The following is a 21,061-nucleotide window of genomic DNA, read 5'->3' as shown; positions in this document are numbered from 1 at the left end:
CCTAAATATCCCCACCACCCCAGTCCAACCCCTTCCTCATGGCGGCTACCAGTCCTACCCGCCGTACAGCCAGCCGTATAACCCCGCCGCAGTGGCTTACAACAATGACCAAGGAGGTGAAGACGAGGAGGAGGAGGAGGAAGAGGAGGAGCAAGACCCTTACTACCGTGGCTACCCCCCTCGGTACTACCCCCAATCCCACTCCCAACAGGCCCAGGGGTACCGCTCCAACCCCACCCACTCTGAGGACACAGAGCTGAGGTCCCCGGGCGTCTCCAGGAGGTTCCCCCGTGATGTCATCGTCATGGAGGAGAATTAGGAGGACAGATTTTTGAGGAAGGACGGACTCACCTAAAGTGCTTGAGCTTTACAAACTACAAACACACACACACACACACTGATACACACACTGATGGAAGCAAATCAGACATTGATATGCACACACATCGACCCCCCCTCCCCCCTGTTCTGAAACTGTGGTGAGATCTCCCCCTCCCTGTATGTCAGGTGGTTTCTTCCACCAGGTGCAAAGATGTAAATAGCTCTGCGGACTCTTAAACGATATCTCTGTTAAAGGGGGGTCTGAGAAGTGCCTGATCTATGTTAGCATCGTCCAGTGGTAACGTAATGTAAAGGTAAGACCTGTTTGCTCCTGTCTCACAGTTGATTTCAGGACTGTACCTTTGTTTTTTGTGTGAAGCTGCATGTCTCCTTTGAGCCAACCATCAAGTACCAGGACATGTGCATCTTGTTTTGTTTTTTTGTTTTTTTTTATGTGACCTGCTCCTTTACATTACATTTCAAAATCGAGGATGATGAGTCGTTAACATTTGTACAGGCTGCTTTTTACAAAGGTAAATCTCTTGTTTCCATGCTGGTTTTAATTTTGGTTCATTAAAAAAGTACTGTTTGAAATAATTCTCTGTACGATACTGAGTTAAGTTTGTGTCTTTTTACCAACTACTGTTTAATCAAATCTCCTTAAACCAGCCTATTACAAAGACTGGACACATTTCTGTGAAATCTCTCTTAACATCAGAAAACATTAAATTGTCTACTTGAGATTTATCATTTTTATCCAGAAAGGTTGTATTGTCCTCTAATATTTCATCGTGTCACCACAAAGATAACCTACGTTTGTTAAGACCGACTTCAAGAAAGCAAATCTGTTGTCTTGCTTTGCTCTGTTCTTTTTTTTATGCAAAGTGAGGCCAGCTCACTGTGGATGCCATTTGCTCCTCTGACCTCTGACCTCCTGCTCAGATAGAAACTGGATCCAGTTATTATTGAAAACAGTCAGTGAAGCCAGCAAGGACTGACCCACGACTCCCCTGCTCGTGCTCTGCAGCCTGTGAAAACAAGCACTGAAGGATCTCAAAGTGAAGCTGTGAGCTGGCCCTGGTTTATTTAAAATTGAAACTGTTGAGCCTGAAAGGGAATCTCATCACCACACCCCTTGGTACAACATGAACTTATTTATTTTATATTTTGTTTGCTTTTATAACCAATAAATCTGAAATGAGATGATAAAATTGTGTGAGTAATTTGTTTGGTTCTAATTAAACTTAAGTTAGAAAAATATAAAGAATTACTTAACAAGGGCAGGTTTAGTAAATAGTTTATTAGCATGTTTTATAGTTCTCATAAACAGAATTTAAGCACTGGAAATTTCATACACACACTGAGACAAAATAATCAAGATTTGTTGACCAACCCAAACATGTTATGCTGCAACCCGAGTAATGGCAGAGATTTGTTCTTAGCAGTGAAATTGGTCAGACTAAGATTTTACAGATGTCATTCTCTTCAAGGCTTTATCTGATTATTTTATAGCTCAAATTTAAAAGGACAGATTTTCTGAGCTGCTAGATAATCTAAGTCTTCAGTCAGAGGAATCTTCTCTACAACTTTAATTAATCCAAGTTGTGATGACTCTGTTGTTGCCTAGATTTGACTTGTTTTTTGGTAATGTGTCGTCTCATAAAAGAAAATCAGATTCTCTTACTCTGCAAGTTTTCACTAAGGTATCTGGTTTCACAATATTTTCCCAAGTGTCATATAAACAGGAATATGCTGCTGCTGTGTCTCTGATGCCAACAAAAAAAACACCTTGTGAGCTTTGGTCACGTCAGCCCGCCTTGGTTTCATTTCATCTTGTAGTCCTCGGGCCTGTGGAGAAAACACAAGACAACACATTAGTATGGGGAGGCAGAGGAGTCTGGAAAAGAAACGATTACGAGGAAAAACATGGAGAGAAAGTGACAGATGAGCAACCACAAAGATTCCATTTCCCTTTTTTTTTCTTTTCAAACTGAGCAGATACAGCATCCTCTTCGTTTTTTCTCCTACTTTAATTTGAGGCAGAGATTGCAGCAGACTGATATTATCAGGGACGCTGTATTGGCTGTGATACCAAGTACAAAAATGTTATCAATTGTAATAGCTCTGCTATCAGCTACAGCAGTATGTTTATGTTGTTGATTTTCTGTTTGAGCACTCTGAGCAAAGTGTGTGTGTAGGGGGGTTCATATCCAATAATCTTTTGCCTCTGCTCCAAGGTTTTCTGTGAATATTAACTATGTGTTGAGTAAAGGGCAACAACTGAATCGCCCAGGATGGCCTTAGCCATGTCTCCCCTGACACACACGTACATACATACCCCTGTATATATTTGGTCAGTAAAATGACTGAGAGTAGGAGTGAATATTAACTAGTCTGGCACCCATCTCTTAAATAAACTGGGATTATTTTGACCTTGACGACCACACAGCGACAGGCCTGAGCACACGCACTGATTGGCTGTGGAGATTGGTCCAGTAAACAATAAGAAGTGGCTCATTCATCACTGTGTGCGCAAACAGTCTGACAGCAATGCTGAACATACAACAGACACGCTGGACAAGCCTGAACAAGGCGCGCACATAAACACCAACAGAAACTTGTTGGCTCACAGCCCTGGGTATAAACTCTGTCACATGTTTTGATTTATAAATTCAGATTAAATGTGTACAGGGTTTGCCTGAGCTGTTTTTAATGAAACAGATTGAGTGCTCAACACAGCAGACTCCCTGACATTGTTTCACGAGGGTAGTCAAAACCTATTTTACAGGGGTCAATCAAATTCCACCTCTGAAAAGTAGTCGTGCAGATTTGTTAGTCTTGGATTTCTGTATCTGTCTTCATCGTATGAGGGAGATGAGTAGTTTACCAGTTTTGAAATACTGTAAAAAAAAAAATCAGCAGCTACATTTTTTAAGTTAAATCATCAGTGCATCCACAGAATGTCTTCTATGAATTAACTGAACCCTTTTTTTTACCTAAAATTTGGTTCAAGTTGAAGCAGTTAACAGCAGGGTATTTCAATTTTCTGTTGATTACCTCTGCCAGGGAGGTTATGTTTTTGGGAGAGTTTGTCTTTGAACAACATAACTCAAAAACTAACAGATCTTGATGAAATTTTCAGGAAATGTTCAAAACGAGATAAGGAATAAGTGATTAAATTTTGGTGTCAATCAGGATCGCCATCTGGATCCAGGATTTTTCTAAGGATTCTTTATCATAGTGAGATGGAGCTGTTTTCATCATATGTGTATATAACACTCTGTCCAAAGTAAATATAGAGCTGGCACTATCGCAAGGGGTGGTAACACTTTCACTCTCCAGAGGTATTGATCTGTGCAAGTAGTTTTGGTGACCTCTGACACTTTTCATCAGCACCAATGTAATACAAGTCTGTTGGCACTCGTTAAAGAATTTCAACATATTGAAAAAGGTTAATTTGCCTTCTAGAAAAAATATTCAGTCTAGAAAAGCACTCGGAGAGTGCAGACCTCCGCCAAGCATATTTTGATTCTGGCTTTAGTCCTACTTTAATGTTATACTCTCTTTCACAGACTGTCTGCTACAATTTGGTGTTAGTTGCAGGTTTGTACGATAGTTTGTTACCTGACAGTGTTGAAAATTATGATTACCCAGTACATATTTCATTTTCCAGATCTTAGTATCCAGAATATTGCCAGGATCTGGATCATACTTTGACATCTGTCAGAAATTATGGTGACCTTGTCTTGTATTGTTTTGCAAAGCAATCTGACCATTTATCATGGAGTTATTACCATAACTTTATTAGTCGCTGTTTGTTAAAGCGGAAATTTTAACAGCACTGGACACCCAGTAATTTGTGCTTTCTGGTTATGTATGGTTCATTATGGTAATCACAAGAATGTGACGCAGCACCACAAAGCAAAACAATGGAAATATCACAAAGTTGCTACCAGCTTCTGAATACCATAACTCTTTTTATTTTTTGCCCAATCCAAAAAATTCCAACGCTGACAGAGCTGAGAGGCTGTGCTTACTGACAGTAACAGTGCTCTATCTCACTGAACTCCTGCAATAAAATCTTTTTTCATTTATTTAGTTTTCTTATTTTAAACTGTTGATACTTTCATACTATGTGCATTAATCATTTACCATATGCTAAAAACTAAAATTTATATAAAGCTGGAAAAAGGGGCCAAAACACTCAGACACTGGGCATTTTCAGGTCATTTAACAGCCATAACAACAAAATGTGTCAAGGCTAGACCCTCTAGTTAAAGGGTTAATACTTGAAAAATGTTTTATTTAATGTATTGTTGGTCTGAGTGTTCCATAAAAAATGTACACAGTGTAGAAGAAGTTGTTGCAGCGACTATAATTCTGATATGTGAACTTATGCTGTTAGGGAGGAGAGGACGGATGCTGAAAGGAGTCAGGGTTTCGTAACAGCAAATTATGAGCCAAACCAGTCGTAGCAACAACTGAAGGATAATGAGTACGACATTTATTTTGGCTTGCAAAGTAAAGGCCTTTGAGAATATTTGCTTGCTGAAATTATGAACAGAACACTGATGAAGGCATTTTTAGATCTCTGTAGTGGAGACTTGATCACAGCCCTTAATGTGCCATTTATTCAACCACAATGATCACTGTGTTGTCCTTAATAAACCTCAAAGTTGGCAAAAACCCTGTGAGAGACTGGAGACTTGCCCAGGGTGTATCCTGCCGTTTGTTCGGTGACAGCTAGGCCTCAGTAGATTTATCAGCTAAGAGGTTCATAATTTAGTTCTAAATTTCAACATAAAAGACTTCTCTCTACAACCAGTGAGGTCGCCCCCTGCTGGAAGTTGGAATAAACCGGGTTTGATGTGTTTTCAAGTTGGCTTCCTGATTCTAAAAGTGATTTCTACCACTGACTGTGGAATGTAAAGATGTCTATTTCACAAAATAAACCAACTGCAGAGACTATGGCATTGCCATATGATCCAAGATTAACAGAAGTTACGATAAAGAGTGGACTTGGCTGTTGAGCTGTTTCTCCAGTGGAATAACGAGTACCCAGTATAAAAAGAGCCAAGAGACAAGTGGATGACTGGATTGATGGCTACAGAGGATGGTGCTGCTGAGCAGGTGGAACACAGTGTGCTCTCAGTTAACCTGTCAGGATGATGTTTACTACAGGTGAGACCAGGGAAATGCAACAGGACGACATCATCATGACAGCAAACAGCGGGTCACAATGTCAGTCTAATCTCCAGCCGGAAAATACTTGACTCAAAAAGCCATGAATATGATTATGCCAAATAACAGATGCTCTGCTGCATCCCACAGAGAAACCTTGAATGTCCCTTGCAGTCATAGAGCGGCAGAAAACAACTGACCTTCTACTCGCTCATTTGAAACATCTTAACCATTTATCGTCCAGTTTCTGAACTTTACACAGAACTTTGTAACACAATACAACCGCTGACACAACTACATGGTACAAGCTGGGTAAGCCTGATACTGTGTCCCTCTGTAGTATTTTGTTTGCTCAGAGCATTAGATGACATGCAGTTCAACACTACACCCACAATCATACATTTAAGGCAGAGGGTTCTCATCCCATTTATACACACTCACACTGCTGGCTCTGCCACCAGGAACACGTTTGGGTTCCAAGTCTAGCTCAAAGACACTTAGACATGTGGACTGAGGGAGATGGGGTTGAACCACCAACCCTTTAGTGGAGAGACCACATTACTGGGCCACAGCTGCCTGAAGCCAATCAAGGAAGTTCTCCAAATAACACAACCATCAATCATACACAACACAGCCTTGTGTTTGCAGTTAAAGTGACTAATGTTGCATTTTATTTGTTCCTACATGAGTTAAAGTGGTCTCAAAAAACAGGCTTTCAGTCTGGTGTCATTCATCCACACAGTGTTTCACAATAAGAGCATGAGAGGACAGTGGGATGTTCACCAGGAACAAGTCATGAACAGTAATAAGCGACTAAGTCATGGCACGTCCTTATCAACGTATGACAAATACTATAAACACAACAAGCAAAGGATGTTTATCCTACTACCTTATGTCAACTACCGAGAAACAGTCTCAGAATGAGAAAAGTCAAAAAAGTCAGAGAGTATTCACATCAACATCACCCCCTTCTGGCTGCTCTTCACCAGCACAAGACATTTAAGTATGACAGTGTGTTGATTGTGTTTCACTTGTTTTGATACAAAGGCTCTAGAAGGCGCCAGCATCAGCAGAGACGGCATTTTCATATATATTAAAATTATTTTCATGTAGTTCAGTGGAGTGGACAAAAACGTTCTGTTGGGTGAATTAATGTACACTTTCTCTGCAGGACATTCATTTTGTGACAGCAACAATCAGAAAATTCAAACAACCTAAAAAGCCATTTTACAGCCGTACGATAAAACTCTGATACCCCTGCTGAGATGTTACTTTTGCATGCCCTCTAGTACATTGCTGTTGATTCTCTGAGGCTCCTCTCATGATGATGGAAACTAAAAAAGCTACAAGTGTGTTTATTTCCTGCAGAGGCCCTTCTGTCAGTTTTTCACGCTGCATACTGACTTAGACATGTCTTAAAAAAAAACACTGATTTAGAAAATGTGTTTATGATCAATTTTGTTTCTCTTACAATATGATGTACAAAAATCCATCTCCTGTTTGCCTTTACGTTTTGAGCTATATATATACAGTATATGTATAGAGTATATATATATTTAGCTATATATATATATATATATATATATATATATATATATATATATATATATATAGAGTGTGTGTGTGAGCAGATTGTAAGTGTTTGTACATACGGTGTCCACAGTCTGGGGAAGGCGTTGATCTCCTCCTGTGTGTACTCGCTGAGCTTCCTGGGGATTTCTCTGGGCTGAGGCAGCTCCTCCGTCAGGTTGGCCCGGATGTCTTCTGGCAGCTCCTGTTTAGGTGTGAACAGAATATTTAAAAAAAAAAGAAAACACACAAACCCAAGGAGAAAGGAAGAAAAATACAGTAATTGAATTGCAAGGAAGTGCCATTAAAAGGGGGACAAAAATGAACAGCCATCCTGTAAGGCTCATTTGAACAGCAAAACAAAAGTTCAGATTTAAAAAGTTATAAAAGTTATGAAAACATTTAATCTTACAAAAGCAGCAGACATACATTTCCAACAATCATGGAGCATGACTGTTTTTAGCACGGTGCACTATCAATTTTGGAGGTGGAGAATATGTCAGGACCAAAATAAGAGGAAGAACAGCCTTTCTTCACTTCTAAATTCTAAGATCAATTCATTTGTTTTTAACAAGTTTAAACTCAAAGTTCTGATATTCTTCCTTTTTCTCCTGGAGTAAATGACTGTGCTCTCTTACATCAAGATCATATACGGACAAGTCTTTCCTGGAACGAATGAAGACACTTACCATCTGCAACAACTGAACGATTAGCTGCGGGTGGTTAATTGATACTTAGAGATAAGGAGAACTGCAGAGTGATTAGTCTCTTACCTGACAGTGACCCCTTCAACATGTCAGATAATCATATCTGAATCTTTCTTAACCATCAGAATGATGATCAGTGCATTGACATCACTGCACCTTTTGGTGCAATATGCCCTCTTTCAGAGTGTCTTCCATTGCATGATTTATTACCATAAAGTCATCCGTCTAAAGAGCTATTAATTTGTAAAGTTAGAAACTGGACTTACATCATCAGAAAAGATGTGTAGTCTCTGCATCATGGTGCGTCGCTTCAGATTCCGAGGCAGCATGCCATAAACTGCTAACTTTACAATCTGGTGAAAAGAAGCACATTGAAAAAGGTTGACATACAATCTGTTAAATGTTGTTTGTAAAATGAAAAAAAGAAGTGGTTAAAGCAACCTGCACACTATTTCTTTTTCATATGTTGGTACACTTCTAAAAATCATTTTTCTCACCATGGAGCGTGTTACGCTAAAGTGAATTAAGATTTGGAGAGCTTTACTGGACCGAGATATTGGACAGAAATACTGGACAGTGATGTTGGACAGAGGCAGAGCTGACAAATCAGTCATCTGTTCGATTCCATTTGTCCCTTGTCGCTCGCCAACCCTCAGACCTCATTTTCGCTAAACCACCATCAGGACACACGTCTGTGGTCGGGGGCTGGATTAAAGCCTGCATCTTCAAAGAGCCAACAGCAGAGTACATGTCTTTCTGGGATTTGTAAACTACAGAATGAAAGCCAGATCAAGTAATTCACTGACTTTTATTTCAATAAATAACAGATATCTCATTTAGTTCTATTAAAGGCACAAAAATTGTTCTACAGACACAAATACTCTTATTTCAAACTATTCTCGACAGCCTTGTTTCTTTTGTCAAACAAAGCATCCAAAAGAGTCCAATGTCACACATAAAATGAGTAGCTAGAGAGTAAAAAGGAAGCTGAATGCCACCACCATAATTATCTTACTTTTGATTAAATGGGCATGGTGCATAATACTCTGTTCATTTTTTAAGTACATCAAACGTTCTACAGAAATAAACTGTCATGCTTTATTTCTGAAATGTAAACAGGTAAAAGGCGTAACCAGTTGGTGTAACTGATAAATGTCAATTGGTGCAATCAGTGGTTTGGATAAAAAAATGATATTGATTAAAAAAGTCACTATGGATTTGATTTTAGTAGTCCACTACACTGTAAAAATGAAATTCAAAATCATTTTAAAACAAATGACCGAAAAATAGAGAGAAAACATAAATGTCTACGGCATACTTAAAACAGAACCCATATGATTAAGCTCAAAATTAAAATATTTTAGTTTGAAATGATCTTTCCCAACAAATTATTTCATCATAACACTTGCCTAGCTTCTGAAAAGTTGAATTATTTAATACTCATCATGCTTTTGTGGTTACACCACTTGACAATTAAATGAGAATCATTCTTTAGTTTGTTAAAAATATTAGAAATGTCATTCAAACATTAAAAAATAATATGACACCAACAGAAATGCAAACTACACATTTAAACAAACTTAAAAACATGTTGTTTTAACAAGTTTAAAGCACATTTTTGATTTGGACATCAAACCAACCCTTATTTCTCACTGCCCCAAATATCAACCTGTCAACGAGACAAAAGCTGCCATGTTGCATAAAACAGATATTTGCTGTAAATGATTTCTAATGTTTAATATGTAGGTGATGTGAGGTTCTGAATGTGACCTACATAGAGCATGCTGAATACAATGAAGAGCCCCTGAAACCATGAATATGTAACATGACCAAAACTGAGCTTCACAAGCCCACCAGCACAAATCCACTGCTGGTTAATCCCTGCACCCTGCTCTTCACATTAAAATGCAGGAGCAGTACATGTGAAGGAAAGGATAAATGTCACAACACCTGACACAGGAATTAGGCTAATCTCTGAGAATGTGGGTGAAATCGCACACAGAGTGTAATAAAACCCATGATATGAGCTGTGTGGTGTTGGCATATCAGGTAATTTGAAATTCTCTTTGAATAGAAATGTAAAAAAGGATTAAACTGAGAGAATACACTCACAGCTTTGGGGTCTTTCTGGTGCATCTGAGTGGCTGTGAGTTGTTTGAATCCACCAGGATACCTTTGCAGGAAAGAGAGAAAGCAAAATCAAGATCTTGTTTTTCTGACTGTATACTGGCCCTCTACGGCTATCAAATGATAGGAGAGGCAATGACCTGCTAAAAACACAAGTGGGTCATTACTTCTCCTGAAGTATTAAAGTGAACAAGTCATTAAGCTAAACTTGGTTTGAAGACACTGAGAAACAAACGATAAAATAAAAATAAGAAAGAAACATTCAGGGTATGAACTTACCCCGTGTGTGACGAGTAGACTTTCTGCTCCCATTTGTTTCCAGAGAAGGCTATGTGTCTCGAGTTTATAACTACCACGTGGTCACCAATGTCACCTGTAAGATGTTCAAATTGTTGTCAGCAGGCTTATTGTTGAATTAAAATGCTCACAAATATTTGACTCCCTTTTGATAGAGGGGGAAGTTACATCAACATGTTATGTATCAGTAATAAAACCTAATTTATTAAATTAATCAAACTTTAAAACAGAGGGGTGTAAGAACATCTCTTTCTAACTTATGGGGAATGAGGAAGCATATTAATCTGGTGTATCTTCTTGTGCCATCATGTGGTTGTTTTGTGTTATAACAACTTAAACTAAGGATGGGTTTTTGTTTTAAGTAGTTCACAAGTAGTTAAATAGAGAATTGTTAATGTTGCTTTTGACTAATGATGTGTGTGATCTGGGGCAGATTCGACTCAGACTCACTCAGTGCATGGTAGATGGGCTTGTGTTTCCCCTGTAACCTGATAGAACACATGGTCGCAATCTTCCCTGGAGGCTGCATCCTGGCGTCAATCAAGAACCAGGATCGAGCAAAAGTTGCCCATTGCTGAATGATCATAGTTTTGAGGACAGGAGGAAGAAATGAGACGGAGAGTTCTTTCAGTGAAGACATTTGAAAAGTCACCAGAGGACCAATTACCAAATATGCTGCCTTGTAGTCACACTGGGGTTAGGTGATGGTTCACACAGTAAAATATTGCTATAAACAAAAATATTACTTTTTATATTAATAACTTTTTCTGTATACAAACCAAAATTATGGTTTGATGTGTCGGCTAATAATTTGCTATCACTCAGTAAGTAAAAACAAAGGGTAAAATTGCTTTGATAAAGCACTGATCTGTCATTTCCTCTGAGATTTTCTTTAGTTATCCAAACATAAAAATTTTATTTTTTAGATTCAAAACATAGCAGATCTACAAAACAGGTCCAAGATATTCCTAATGTTTTATTACAGAAGAAAAATTCATTTATAAAACCCCCTAAAATGCATTTAAAAGTAAGTGAGGTAAAAAACAGAAAAACTGGCTTAAAATTTTCATTAAAACTAATCTTCATGTTTTTTAATCCCTCAAAGCCTTGATTTAAATCATTATAATTAAAATTTAGGCTCAAACTAGTTCAAAAGGTGGTACTGCAAGCATGGTAGTTTAGCATGGCTCTGTAGAAGAAGAGAGTCGTCTATGCCATGCTATATGTACATCTTCTTGCTCAAAGCTAAAGGGTCTTCCCTGACAAAGGCCTTCTCAGGATGACATTATATGGTGCTCTGTAACCTGTAAATAGAGTTCAGCATTCATAATACCTTCCCAGATGCATCAATCATCCATGCCATGGGCACTGATAAATTCTCATACCCCTACAGATGATGGATTTTATACTGTGTACAGATATAAAGCCAGATGACCCCACTCTTCTATAGAGCAGATGATAAAGTGTCAATGATATGCAAAAATAAGTACATTTACATGTCAAAGTTAAACAGATTAAGTTAGAATACAGTTTTCCACTTCGCCTCAATGGGCTTGGGCACAGAGAAGTCACCACTGTTTAATATTTTTTTCTTTGCATGTTATAGTTTTAACTTGTGTTTGTGGATGCAGAAAGGACAGCAGGTGTTCACACATGATGTATTTATGGTTTGATTTCAAGACCTCACAGTGTGTCTTTATTTTTTTCAAGCAGAGCTGTCTGTGGGCTGAGAGATCACAACCATTCTGTATAAGTTCTGGGTCTTGTCTTTTTGTACAGAGATTTCTTCAGATTCCTCAAATCCTTTGATGATATTATGTCCTGCAGATAAATAAATATTACACATAATTTCATCACAGGATTTGAGGAATCTGGAGGAAAAAAAAGAAAAGACACAGAACCACTACAGGATGGAATTTCTGAGACATTTCCTAACGCAGTCCCTCACAGAGTTGTGAACATGTTCCCCATCTGTCCTTCTGCAAAACAGCCTGTCGTGTGGCTGACCTCAAATTTTTGTAAATGTATTCTGCATGGAATTATTTTTTTTTTCAGTTTCAAGACTTGATTATCCGTGTATGCAATATTTAAATAAGAAAAAAGGATTAAAATTATTTTCAACCCAGCAGTCTCTTATCAGCAAATTATAAAGCCTCGCGACTCTTATGGAACTGGGATTGTACATAGAGTGGAATATAAACTATAAGAAATATTAGAACATCTGACAGATCTGAAAATATTGACCTTCTCTGCCTCCGAAACATAATCTCGAAATATGCAGACGGTTACTCTGAGCACAACAAATATCAGATAAGGTAACTTAAACTTTTTTTCAGCTTTTAGCTCTGATATTTGGTTTGCCCACAACTAAAGCCAACCACGCTGCTTTCCAAAAAAGACTGGTTAATACTCAAATCACATTACACGCAGGGCTTAGCCCCTTAGCATCACTCGTTGGCTAACTTGCTAACTTACAAACGTAGTTTGATAGAATTTCACGTAATGGTGGAATGGGTAAATAAAAACGATGAAAACATGTATCATACGTTGATTACCTGGGCAGATCTAGAGAAACTTGACATGTTGATGACTCTACCAGAACATCATCCAAACAGTTGACCCTCAGCTGTCCAACCAACGTGAACAGCGATAGCAGTCCGTCTGCTTATTCATCTCGGTTGAAACAAAATTTGTGGCCTTTTCCCCTTTCTGTCACTCTATCACTCTTCAGAGAATGACTGATAAGTCAAAATTTGACATCTTGAATTATAACACATATTAAAACTTCAAAACAATTATCTCTAAGATAAGGAATTTATATGTAATTATATCTATTAAGCATGGACAATGGTTTTAGACGGTCTTATTTTCTCTGCGCACCTCAGTGAGGGTACGTCATTTCCTTTTTGACAAAAAGAGAGCGGGGAAATCTACTCCCGTCTAACAGCATAGCTCTTTTCTGTTTAATGCTTGGGACATTTTTTATTTTGTCGCATTTGTCAAAAACAGTTCAGTTCATTATTAACCCAACGAATCGTGTGACTCGACATGAGAACTTTAGAGGAGGTTCAGGCCACTCTGGAGATCGCAAAACTGAAAGCGGAGGATCTCCAGAAAACTATCCACTGTCTGTCTTTTGGAGAAAATGTATCATCCGCAGACTACTGCCTGATGGAGCTGGACGACACACTTTGCAAGCACATAGAAGCTGGCCAAAGGTAAAATTTGATCAGATCAGTCTGTTATTGCTAATCTTGGAAGCAGAGATTAAACTCTTTAAAGGCTAGATGTGGGGAAAACAATTACAAACTAATTAACCAAGGATTGTAATTTTAGAATCATAATGATTCAACAATTGTCAAAGTTAGAAGTTTGTTTAAACCTCAAAAAATCCTTTCAAAATGAAAATCTTTATCCCCTGTCTGAGCAGTCTTTGTTTTTGTCTTTGTGCAGTCTAGTGATTCGAGGAGATAAGGATGAACGTGCAATTCTTTGTAGCAGCGATAAAACCTATGATCTGAAATTAGCCGACACATCCAACGTGCTGCTGTTTGTACCAGGGTGTAAAACACCAGACCAGCTGACCAACAGTCAGGACAGCTCTCAAGTGGCACACGCTCAGGTAGGAGATGGTGCACACCAAAAACCACAGCCCCTCATGAATCAAACACACTAACGCACACATCCTGTCTGTGTTTCAGATATGGGGATTCTGTAACAGCTACTGGGAGCTGCGCAAACAACGCCCCAAACTGAAGAAACTAAAGAAGCTTTTGATGGAAAACTCATATGAAGGCCCTGCTATAGGGGGGCAGGAGGAGAGTACGGAAAACAGGGTGAATATCCTTACTACAATGAAGTCTGTAATGACAATCCACTGAAGGACATCAAGTTGCCAGAAATAACTAGAAAAAGTGCAGCATGTATTTGCTTTCTTGTAGTCGGCATTTGTTAAAGAATAAAGACTGGTATATTACTATCTTTACTGGTTGAACATGTCCTAAACTAAATTAGAGCACTTTTGCAAATGATTGTTCCTGTTCTTTGATTCTGAGTATAAATGGTTTCTTGTGTTTCTCTGATACTAGTACACAACCCAGGATCTGTTGGAGCGGATCCAGGCCAGTGAAGAAGAGATAAAGACCCACTTAGAGGCCATCAATGCCTGTCAGATAGATGGTAAACAACTCAGAAAATGTGTTAAACTGCACGAAGATGCAAAAGAACTCATTTAGGAAAAAGAAAAGAAAAAAAACACATAGATCTGCCATTGTGTAGTGAGACTGTTTTCTGTCTCCCAGGCTACTGGCGCGTACTGGAGTTTGACTATGAGATGAAGGTGCTTGGTCACATCACTCAGCTGGTGGATTCGGAGTCTTGGTCCTTCAGCAAGGTTCCCCTTGAAACCACTCTTGAAGAGTTGGGTCCCCTGGAACCAAAGTAAGCTTACATCTGTGATCAACAGCTAATGTAACAGGAAAAAGAAAATACAGCACCACAACCTAGAGTTAACTTTTGGGCCTGCAAAATACACCCAAGTAACATTTAAGTGTGATGCTGAGCAGGGCGTAGTGAGTCTTTTTGAATAGATGCCACCTAGATTTTAATAGATTCTTCTCTATCTTTTACAGAGCGATGATTGAGCACTGTTTGAACTGCTACGGGAAACGCTACACTGAAAATGGTAAAGAAAATGAGCTATTGTATCTTTCATTGATTCCATAATTCTCCTTGCTAAACTGTGAATTCAATCCCACAGAGTCTAATTCTGCACTATACTAACTTTATTGTTTCTTCCTCTAAATAGACACGGTGTACTTTGCACTACATGAGGATAAAGTTTGTCGAGCCACTGCACTGTTGTTGCTCCAGAATGCTGTCAAGTTCAACCTGCGAGAGTTTCAGGAAGTTTGGCAGCAGAGCGTCCCAGATGGTATGAGCACAAGGCTTGACCAGCTGAAGGTAAGCAATTACCTCTTTTTATTTCTCTATGCTGTGTAGTGCAGACAAGTTTTATATGTGTTTTATATTCGGCCACATCTAAACGGCTCTCTAAGAGATGAGACCTTATCTTACCCACATATAAATTCATACATTCAAATAAATTTAAAAACAGAAAAAAATCTCTGCATGCACAATTCAAATTTGCCTGTAAAGCTCAAGGGTCAAGACAAGAACACATTCTAATCTTAGCTCATTGTATGTTACAATAATTGATCTTAACTGGTTCATCACTAATAAAAAGCTGAGTTTAGCATCTTGCAAAGGCCTAGACTTTCTGCCCATTTCCTCAAGAATCTGATTGAAGTTTCTGATGCCTATGTAAATCTCCAGAGTGTTGCTCTGCTGGACCGAACCTCCCGTCCAGAAACTATCTGTCTGCTGCGGGTAGAGGATCTACCCGAGGACACGCTGGAGCGTTTCAACCACCTCTTCTCACTCCGAGAGAAATGGACAGAAGAAGACATCACCCCATATATCCAGTAGGTGTCATCTATTCTTTCTGACTATCTATAGTATGATTTTACCTTGTTGCTGATAATTTTTGGAACTATCTGATAGATCATGATCTGTAATCCTTCTTCTTCAAACACAGGGACCTGTGTGGTGAGAAGCAGACCACCGGAGCCCTCCTGACCAAATATGCTCGATCTTCAATGCAAAATGGGATCAAGGTCTTCAACTCTAGAAGGCCAGTGGCAACATGAACATGTCCTCTGTCGGGCCATGTGGAAATATGACTGTGACTTTTGAAAATATTTTACTAATAATAAAAATGTAATTAAACTTTAAAAGAATCCTTATTGACATTACATGTATATTTCAGTCAACAATTTACCGTGCTGTTTTGTACAGCAACAAAAATATCATCTTTGAATTCCAGTTCATGAGTGAATTTTTCTTTCTTTTTCACTTACATCCAGACTTATTTTTTGTTATTTCTGCTTTTATTTTGTCTAAGAAAGAATGCTTCATGTTGGTAATAAAATAAGTCTTTGTAATATTATCACTTTCTAAGTCTTTTATTAGCTTTGTTGAGTTAAAAAAGAAAGTTGCTCTTTTTCCAGCAGAATAAGGAAAATACAGGAAGGTAATGACAAGGTGCCATACTGAGGTCAGAAAAGCTCCAGCAACACTTGTAGTTTTAGGAAACAACTTTATTTGACCAACGCGTTTCGGCTTGTGGCCTTCATCAGGGTCATCAGAAATGAATTAAAAACAGCACTTAAAAGGGGTAGGGCTGGAATTGAACAAATAAGAAGAGAAAAACATTTTCATGGATTGTCCAGTCATGTGAAGCTACATCTGATTCAGCCAATGGAGTGACTGCAGGGGTGTCTCACTTTAGCCACTATGTGATTTTTGACCAGTGAGGTGCTGGTAGAGGGTGAGGGTGGAATTTGGGGGGAATTTGTGAAGGTGCCATACTAGAACATGTCGACAGGGAGATGATCTGTGCATAAAAGATCAGTGAATGATCCACTCTGGGTAAAACTGACTACACAACACATTCTATCACGCGTTTTTTTTTGTTTTTGTTTTTTTTTTTTTGCTTCTGTCAGGAAGTTATTTTTGAAATACAAAACAAGGTCACATTGAATAAACACGAATTGATTGAATGAAAACTGCTATGTCCCAGTAGAATGGATCCCATTCTCAGATAATAAACCTACGACGAGATAATCAACTGGGAAATGATTAACATCCGGTTAAGAAATCAAGCACTAACATGATTCGATTTTCCAGTAGCCTATTCAAAGTGATTTTACGCTTATTTTTCTTTTCCTATATTCACGGTGTAGGATCAAATAAAACGACGTTTGATGGTCTTGCTTGATATGATTTTGGTTGTCTTTCTTTCTTTTCTTTTCTTTTTTTTTCACCGAAATTCTTTGGACTAAGCACTGAATTAAAATATATCACCTATATCATTAATGTGTGGAAAAAAATGAGAGGTTTCGCCGTCACGAGTGTAGTGATAACTTCTAGAAATTACGTAGGGACGGGTGGCTGGCGTCGACACCACAGTTTACCACGCAGGTTTCAAGTCCGCAGGGCCCCAGCAGGGGACGCTGTATTACCGTCAATACGGTACTCCCGATCCTAAACTGGTAAAGGAAAGATTTTTACAAAATGTATTGATATTAAATTAAAATACGCAACGAAAACTAATTGAAGATACAAGAGCTTTATTCTTCCTTTGTAACTTTTGGTTCAAGCAAAATAAACATTCAGTAAATAAAATGCACCGTAACTCTCGGATTAACGGCTCTTTGGTGAACGCTCAGAAAAGGGCACAAAAAAGTGGACAAAATCGGAAAGTTAAATAAGGCAACAAATCAAATGTGTCTGGATTTTTTGTTGTTGAACAGATTAAGAAATGTAGGCATTCACAATTCCTGCATTAACCTACATAACGGAGAGTTCAACAGCAGTGTGTCAATGTGACTTTTTGGTGCTACAATACATCAGTGTTATGTCTTGTAAAAGGATGACCATAACTGAAACGTCATTATGCCTTTCATTTTATCTTCAGTCATTTTTTTTCACACAACTATGGTACATATTTCTCTAACTGTAATGATATGATTCGAAAATAAAGGACTCATTTACGCATTTCTCTGTAAAAATAACTAAATGATAAATTTGGGATATGAAGAAGAGGCATCATGAAGGTGGGATGTACAAAGGTCTGGAAATGTTCATTTAATCTTAAACCACCATCAACAGAAATCTGGCCTCAGTTTAGCTGATTTTTACATTTGACTTTAAACAGTCCTGTCCATCAGGTTTGTGTCAGATGATGGTGAAGATGTGGTCACTTACAGCCCATGTCAGACGTTGATACGTGTGATTCAGTGAGTGTTAAACATCCACAGACAGACTGTGTTTCTGCACTAACAAAACAGTCTGTGTGTGAATCAGAGTGACTGGCCCGTGAAGAGGAAGAGCACAATAGACAGGGGGCAAAATTTACACAGACCAATATACACATCTGTCTTTCCAAAATGGCTTTATCTGCACAGGCTTGGTGACTAACACTGACTTCATACCTCGAGAGCGCTGACTGATCAGTCACAGGCATCCCATCTGTTAAAACGTGTGTGTTGTCTATACTGTCTGACCTATGAATTTTCTGTGCTTCCTCTCCTCCTCTGCATGTTCTTCCTTTACTCACTCTGACATATTTCCTTATTTTCCATTCCTTTTCTTCATTTTCAGGTTTACGCCTCACTCAAAGTCATCATTTTCTCTTTTCTTCCTCTTTTTATATGTCACAGAAACTAAAATCTTGAAATGGATTGAAGGTATTACAGTAAAAGAGCAGATGCAGTGACATTTTTATGTAGTGATGGATGCCCTTTTTGCACATTGCAATAGTGAAATTACTTTTCGCTGAAGTTAAAGAGCTTCCTCGTAATGTGGTCAACTCAGCACAAACATGCAGCAAACAGGAAATTAGCATAAGATGTTTTGTTTTCCTGTTCTCTTGTTTTTGGTTCCTTTTGAAAATATGTTAAGCTGTCGTCTTACATATCAAAGAAAAACAATATAACCACACACCCCTCTCACAGACTGTATATAGTTAAGGAGTAATAAGGTACATTTCATTAAAGGAAAAATATCTAGCTGTTAGCTACAGACTTTCACTGGAGACCCTTCAACCCCTTTTTAACTGCATAGCTAATCTTCTGTAAATTGTTCTCAACCATACTCTCAATAAGGAATTGAAAAAAGAACAAAAAATGTTCAAATGTTTGTGATATTTACTGTACCACAGAACATTAACCACATTAATGTCCTTATCACAGTAAACGTCTTTTAAATATGATGAAAACATCCAATTTCACCCCCATTTTATCCATCTACTGTTCTGTTCATTGTCTCTGGTGTTGACTTTGGTTTGCTCGACACTCAAAGTATTCATAAAAATAGCCCAGAGCAACAATGACTGATGGATTTGTTGGGTGTGTACTTACAAGGGTTTGCGATGAGTAATATTTCAATTACACTGTAGACTGTTCTTACAACAAATAAAAATTCCCACTTTAATTTCTAATTTCATTTGACCAAGGTAAATTGAAACTTTAATTCCACACAAAAATTTGTTGACTGAAAACCGATCTGAAGTCAGAACTGTTTTTGGAATAAAACTGTCAAAATGTGTTAAACTGTGTCCATTTTGTCTTCCCTTCCTTGTAGGCTAGCACAATGAGGAGAGAGAAAATTTAGCTTAGCGTAGCTCTAGACAGCTACCTGATAAAGAATATAGAGCACAGGTCAAGCACAAAAATATAAGCTTTTGGCTCCTGGCATTGGTGTGTGAATGGGATTAGTTAAGACGACTGTGAGGAGGATCTGCTTTAATTGGATTGCTGCAACACATTTTGGCCTTGAGTCGCACACACACTGTTGTGAAAACGTGACTCTAAACAAGGCGTGAGTTTGTTTTGGAAATGAATGGAGATCGGATCTTCTGCTTTCCTTTGTTTAGGAAAACTTTTTACATGATACAACATATCAATGTAATGTACTTATTAACAGTAATATAGCACTGCTGTTTAAATGTGACAGCAAGCAAACTCTGTGCTTTTATACCATAGTTTAGTAGCCAGCAATAACAAGCGCTACTGGCAGCCTGTTGCTCCAATGTTTCTTTAGACTTAGGTGGCAACTAGCAACCTGTCAGTTTGTACTATTGTTTAGCAGCCGTCTATATTTAGCGCCACTGACAGCCTGGTGCTCTATAAGACGTGTCTGTAATGCCCCTCCTCTCTAAATTCTTGCTTGTGTTGTACCTTGCTTTGGATGAAGTGAGATTTGTAGAACTGTAGAGCTGTAGTAATGTTAGTGACTCCTGGTCACCTACCAGGCATGGCTAACATAACTTCACTCTTCATTTTATTGGTAGACTGTCAAGTTTGAACAGACCACTACAGTATAGCGGCTGCATGTGGGTTGAAATGAACATTATCACTGACAGCATAGCCCTTTTAGCCTTGAGGTCGTGCACTGTCACTCTCCTGTTTAGCTTTCTCTGCTCTTCTGTCCTCTTTCTGTTTTACAGTTAGGCTCCAATGTCCACCTTTACCACAAAATTAATTTAAAAAAATGTTTGCAGCAGAAAAAAACACAGATCTCTCACTACAAAACTTGTCCGCCAGCATGGTGTTGTCATAGAGACTTTGAATTTAATTTGGTCCTGCTCGACCCGATTGGGAAGCTAAGACGTAGCATTAGGGATAACCTGTATTGGCACTGATAATCTCAGTTTAAAGTGTGGATTACGATCAGGCACATATCTAGAAGAGAGACTTTTTCAAGATCACTTAGAAAGTCCTCACAGGCCCTGTAAAACTGATGGATTTAACATAAAAACCTCTACCATCAGTGCATGAATTTGGTGCGTGAATTTTGACTGAAGACTTGAGAAAGCGCTGTATAAACACAGTTTAACCATTCTTCATATCAGAAAGAATGTAAAAATAAATATCTAAAAACACTGAACAATGACCCAAATGTTTTTTCTTCCATCTGTGAAGCTGACAGTATACACCTCTTAATACCATCATACCAGACATAGAAGGTACAAAGAAGTATTATAACTGCCTCAAACCTAAAAACTCCTTTCTCTGTGTCTTTCAGCAGGCTTCTTAAAGCACCTTACTCTCCTATTTAGTTTATTCCTAAAATGTAATTATTAGGAGTTGGGTTTGATTGTTTTTGGTCCCCTTTCTCTCGTATTTAAGGTTCATGGGGAAAGACAGCTCCTCTCTGTCCTCTCCTTTTCTCTATGACAGAAAAAACAGAGACAGACTGCAAAGTAATCATTATGCTTTACTGATTATATTTAAACA

The 21,061-nt window shown here is 38.4% G+C and overlaps 2 protein-coding genes across 2 annotated transcripts; one reads left to right on the top strand and one right to left on the bottom strand.

Moving 5' to 3' along the window:
• Window positions 1-1,837: 1,837 nt before the first annotated feature.
• On the bottom strand, window positions 1,838-12,893 carry mrpl13 (mitochondrial ribosomal protein L13). Its single transcript, XM_074682655.1, has 7 exons — window positions 12,758-12,893; window positions 10,653-10,776; window positions 10,185-10,278; window positions 9,891-9,951; window positions 8,045-8,131; window positions 7,155-7,276; window positions 1,838-2,169 (listed from the first exon to the last, which is right to left on the bottom strand). The coding sequence occupies exons 1-7, from the start codon at window positions 12,782-12,784 to the stop codon at window positions 2,145-2,147; spliced, it is 540 nt and encodes a 179-aa protein (XP_074538756.1). The 5' UTR covers window positions 12,785-12,893; the 3' UTR covers window positions 1,838-2,144.
• A 188-nt stretch (window positions 12,894-13,081) lies between these two features.
• dscc1 (DNA replication and sister chromatid cohesion 1) lies at window positions 13,082-16,055 on the top strand. Its single transcript, XM_074682654.1, has 9 exons — window positions 13,082-13,420; window positions 13,656-13,824; window positions 13,904-14,038; window positions 14,291-14,381; window positions 14,504-14,642; window positions 14,834-14,886; window positions 15,010-15,164; window positions 15,537-15,685; window positions 15,799-16,055. The coding sequence occupies exons 1-9, from the start codon at window positions 13,251-13,253 to the stop codon at window positions 15,908-15,910; spliced, it is 1,173 nt and encodes a 390-aa protein (XP_074538755.1). The 5' UTR covers window positions 13,082-13,250; the 3' UTR covers window positions 15,911-16,055.
• Window positions 16,056-21,061: the final 5,006 nt, after the last annotated feature.

The sequence above is a fragment of the Halichoeres trimaculatus genome, unplaced genomic scaffold (genome assembly GCF_033239565.1).
Source record: "Halichoeres trimaculatus isolate MK-OKI-2021-1 unplaced genomic scaffold, fHalTri1.1 fHalTri1_scaffold_12, whole genome shotgun sequence".
Classification (NCBI taxonomy): Eukaryota; Metazoa; Chordata; class Actinopteri; order Labriformes; family Labridae; genus Halichoeres; species Halichoeres trimaculatus.
This window is presented reverse-complemented; position numbering and strand designations above follow the sequence as displayed.

Excerpts from the sequence above, each read along its gene's own strand:
- dscc1 (XM_074682654.1), top strand. The coding sequence starts at position 13,251 with ATGAGAACTTTAGAGGAGGTTCAGGCCACTCTGGAGATCGCAAAACTG. Across the intron at positions 14,382-14,503 it reads CAATGCCTGTCAGATAGATG|GCTACTGGCGCGTACTGGAG; the intron begins GTAAACAACTCA and ends TCTGTCTCCCAG. Across the intron at positions 14,643-14,833 it reads TTGGGTCCCCTGGAACCAAA|AGCGATGATTGAGCACTGTT; the intron begins GTAAGCTTACAT and ends TATCTTTTACAG.
- mrpl13 (XM_074682655.1), bottom strand. The coding sequence starts at position 12,784 with ATGTCAAGTTTCTCTAGATCTGCCCAG. Across the intron at positions 9,952-10,184 it reads GTCTACTCGTCACACACGGG|GTATCCTGGTGGATTCAAAC; the intron begins GTAAGTTCATAC and ends TTTCCTGCAAAG. Across the intron at positions 2,170-7,154 it reads TTCCCCAGACTGTGGACACC|GCCCGAGGACTACAAGATGA; the intron begins GTATGTACAAAC and ends TTTTCTCCACAG.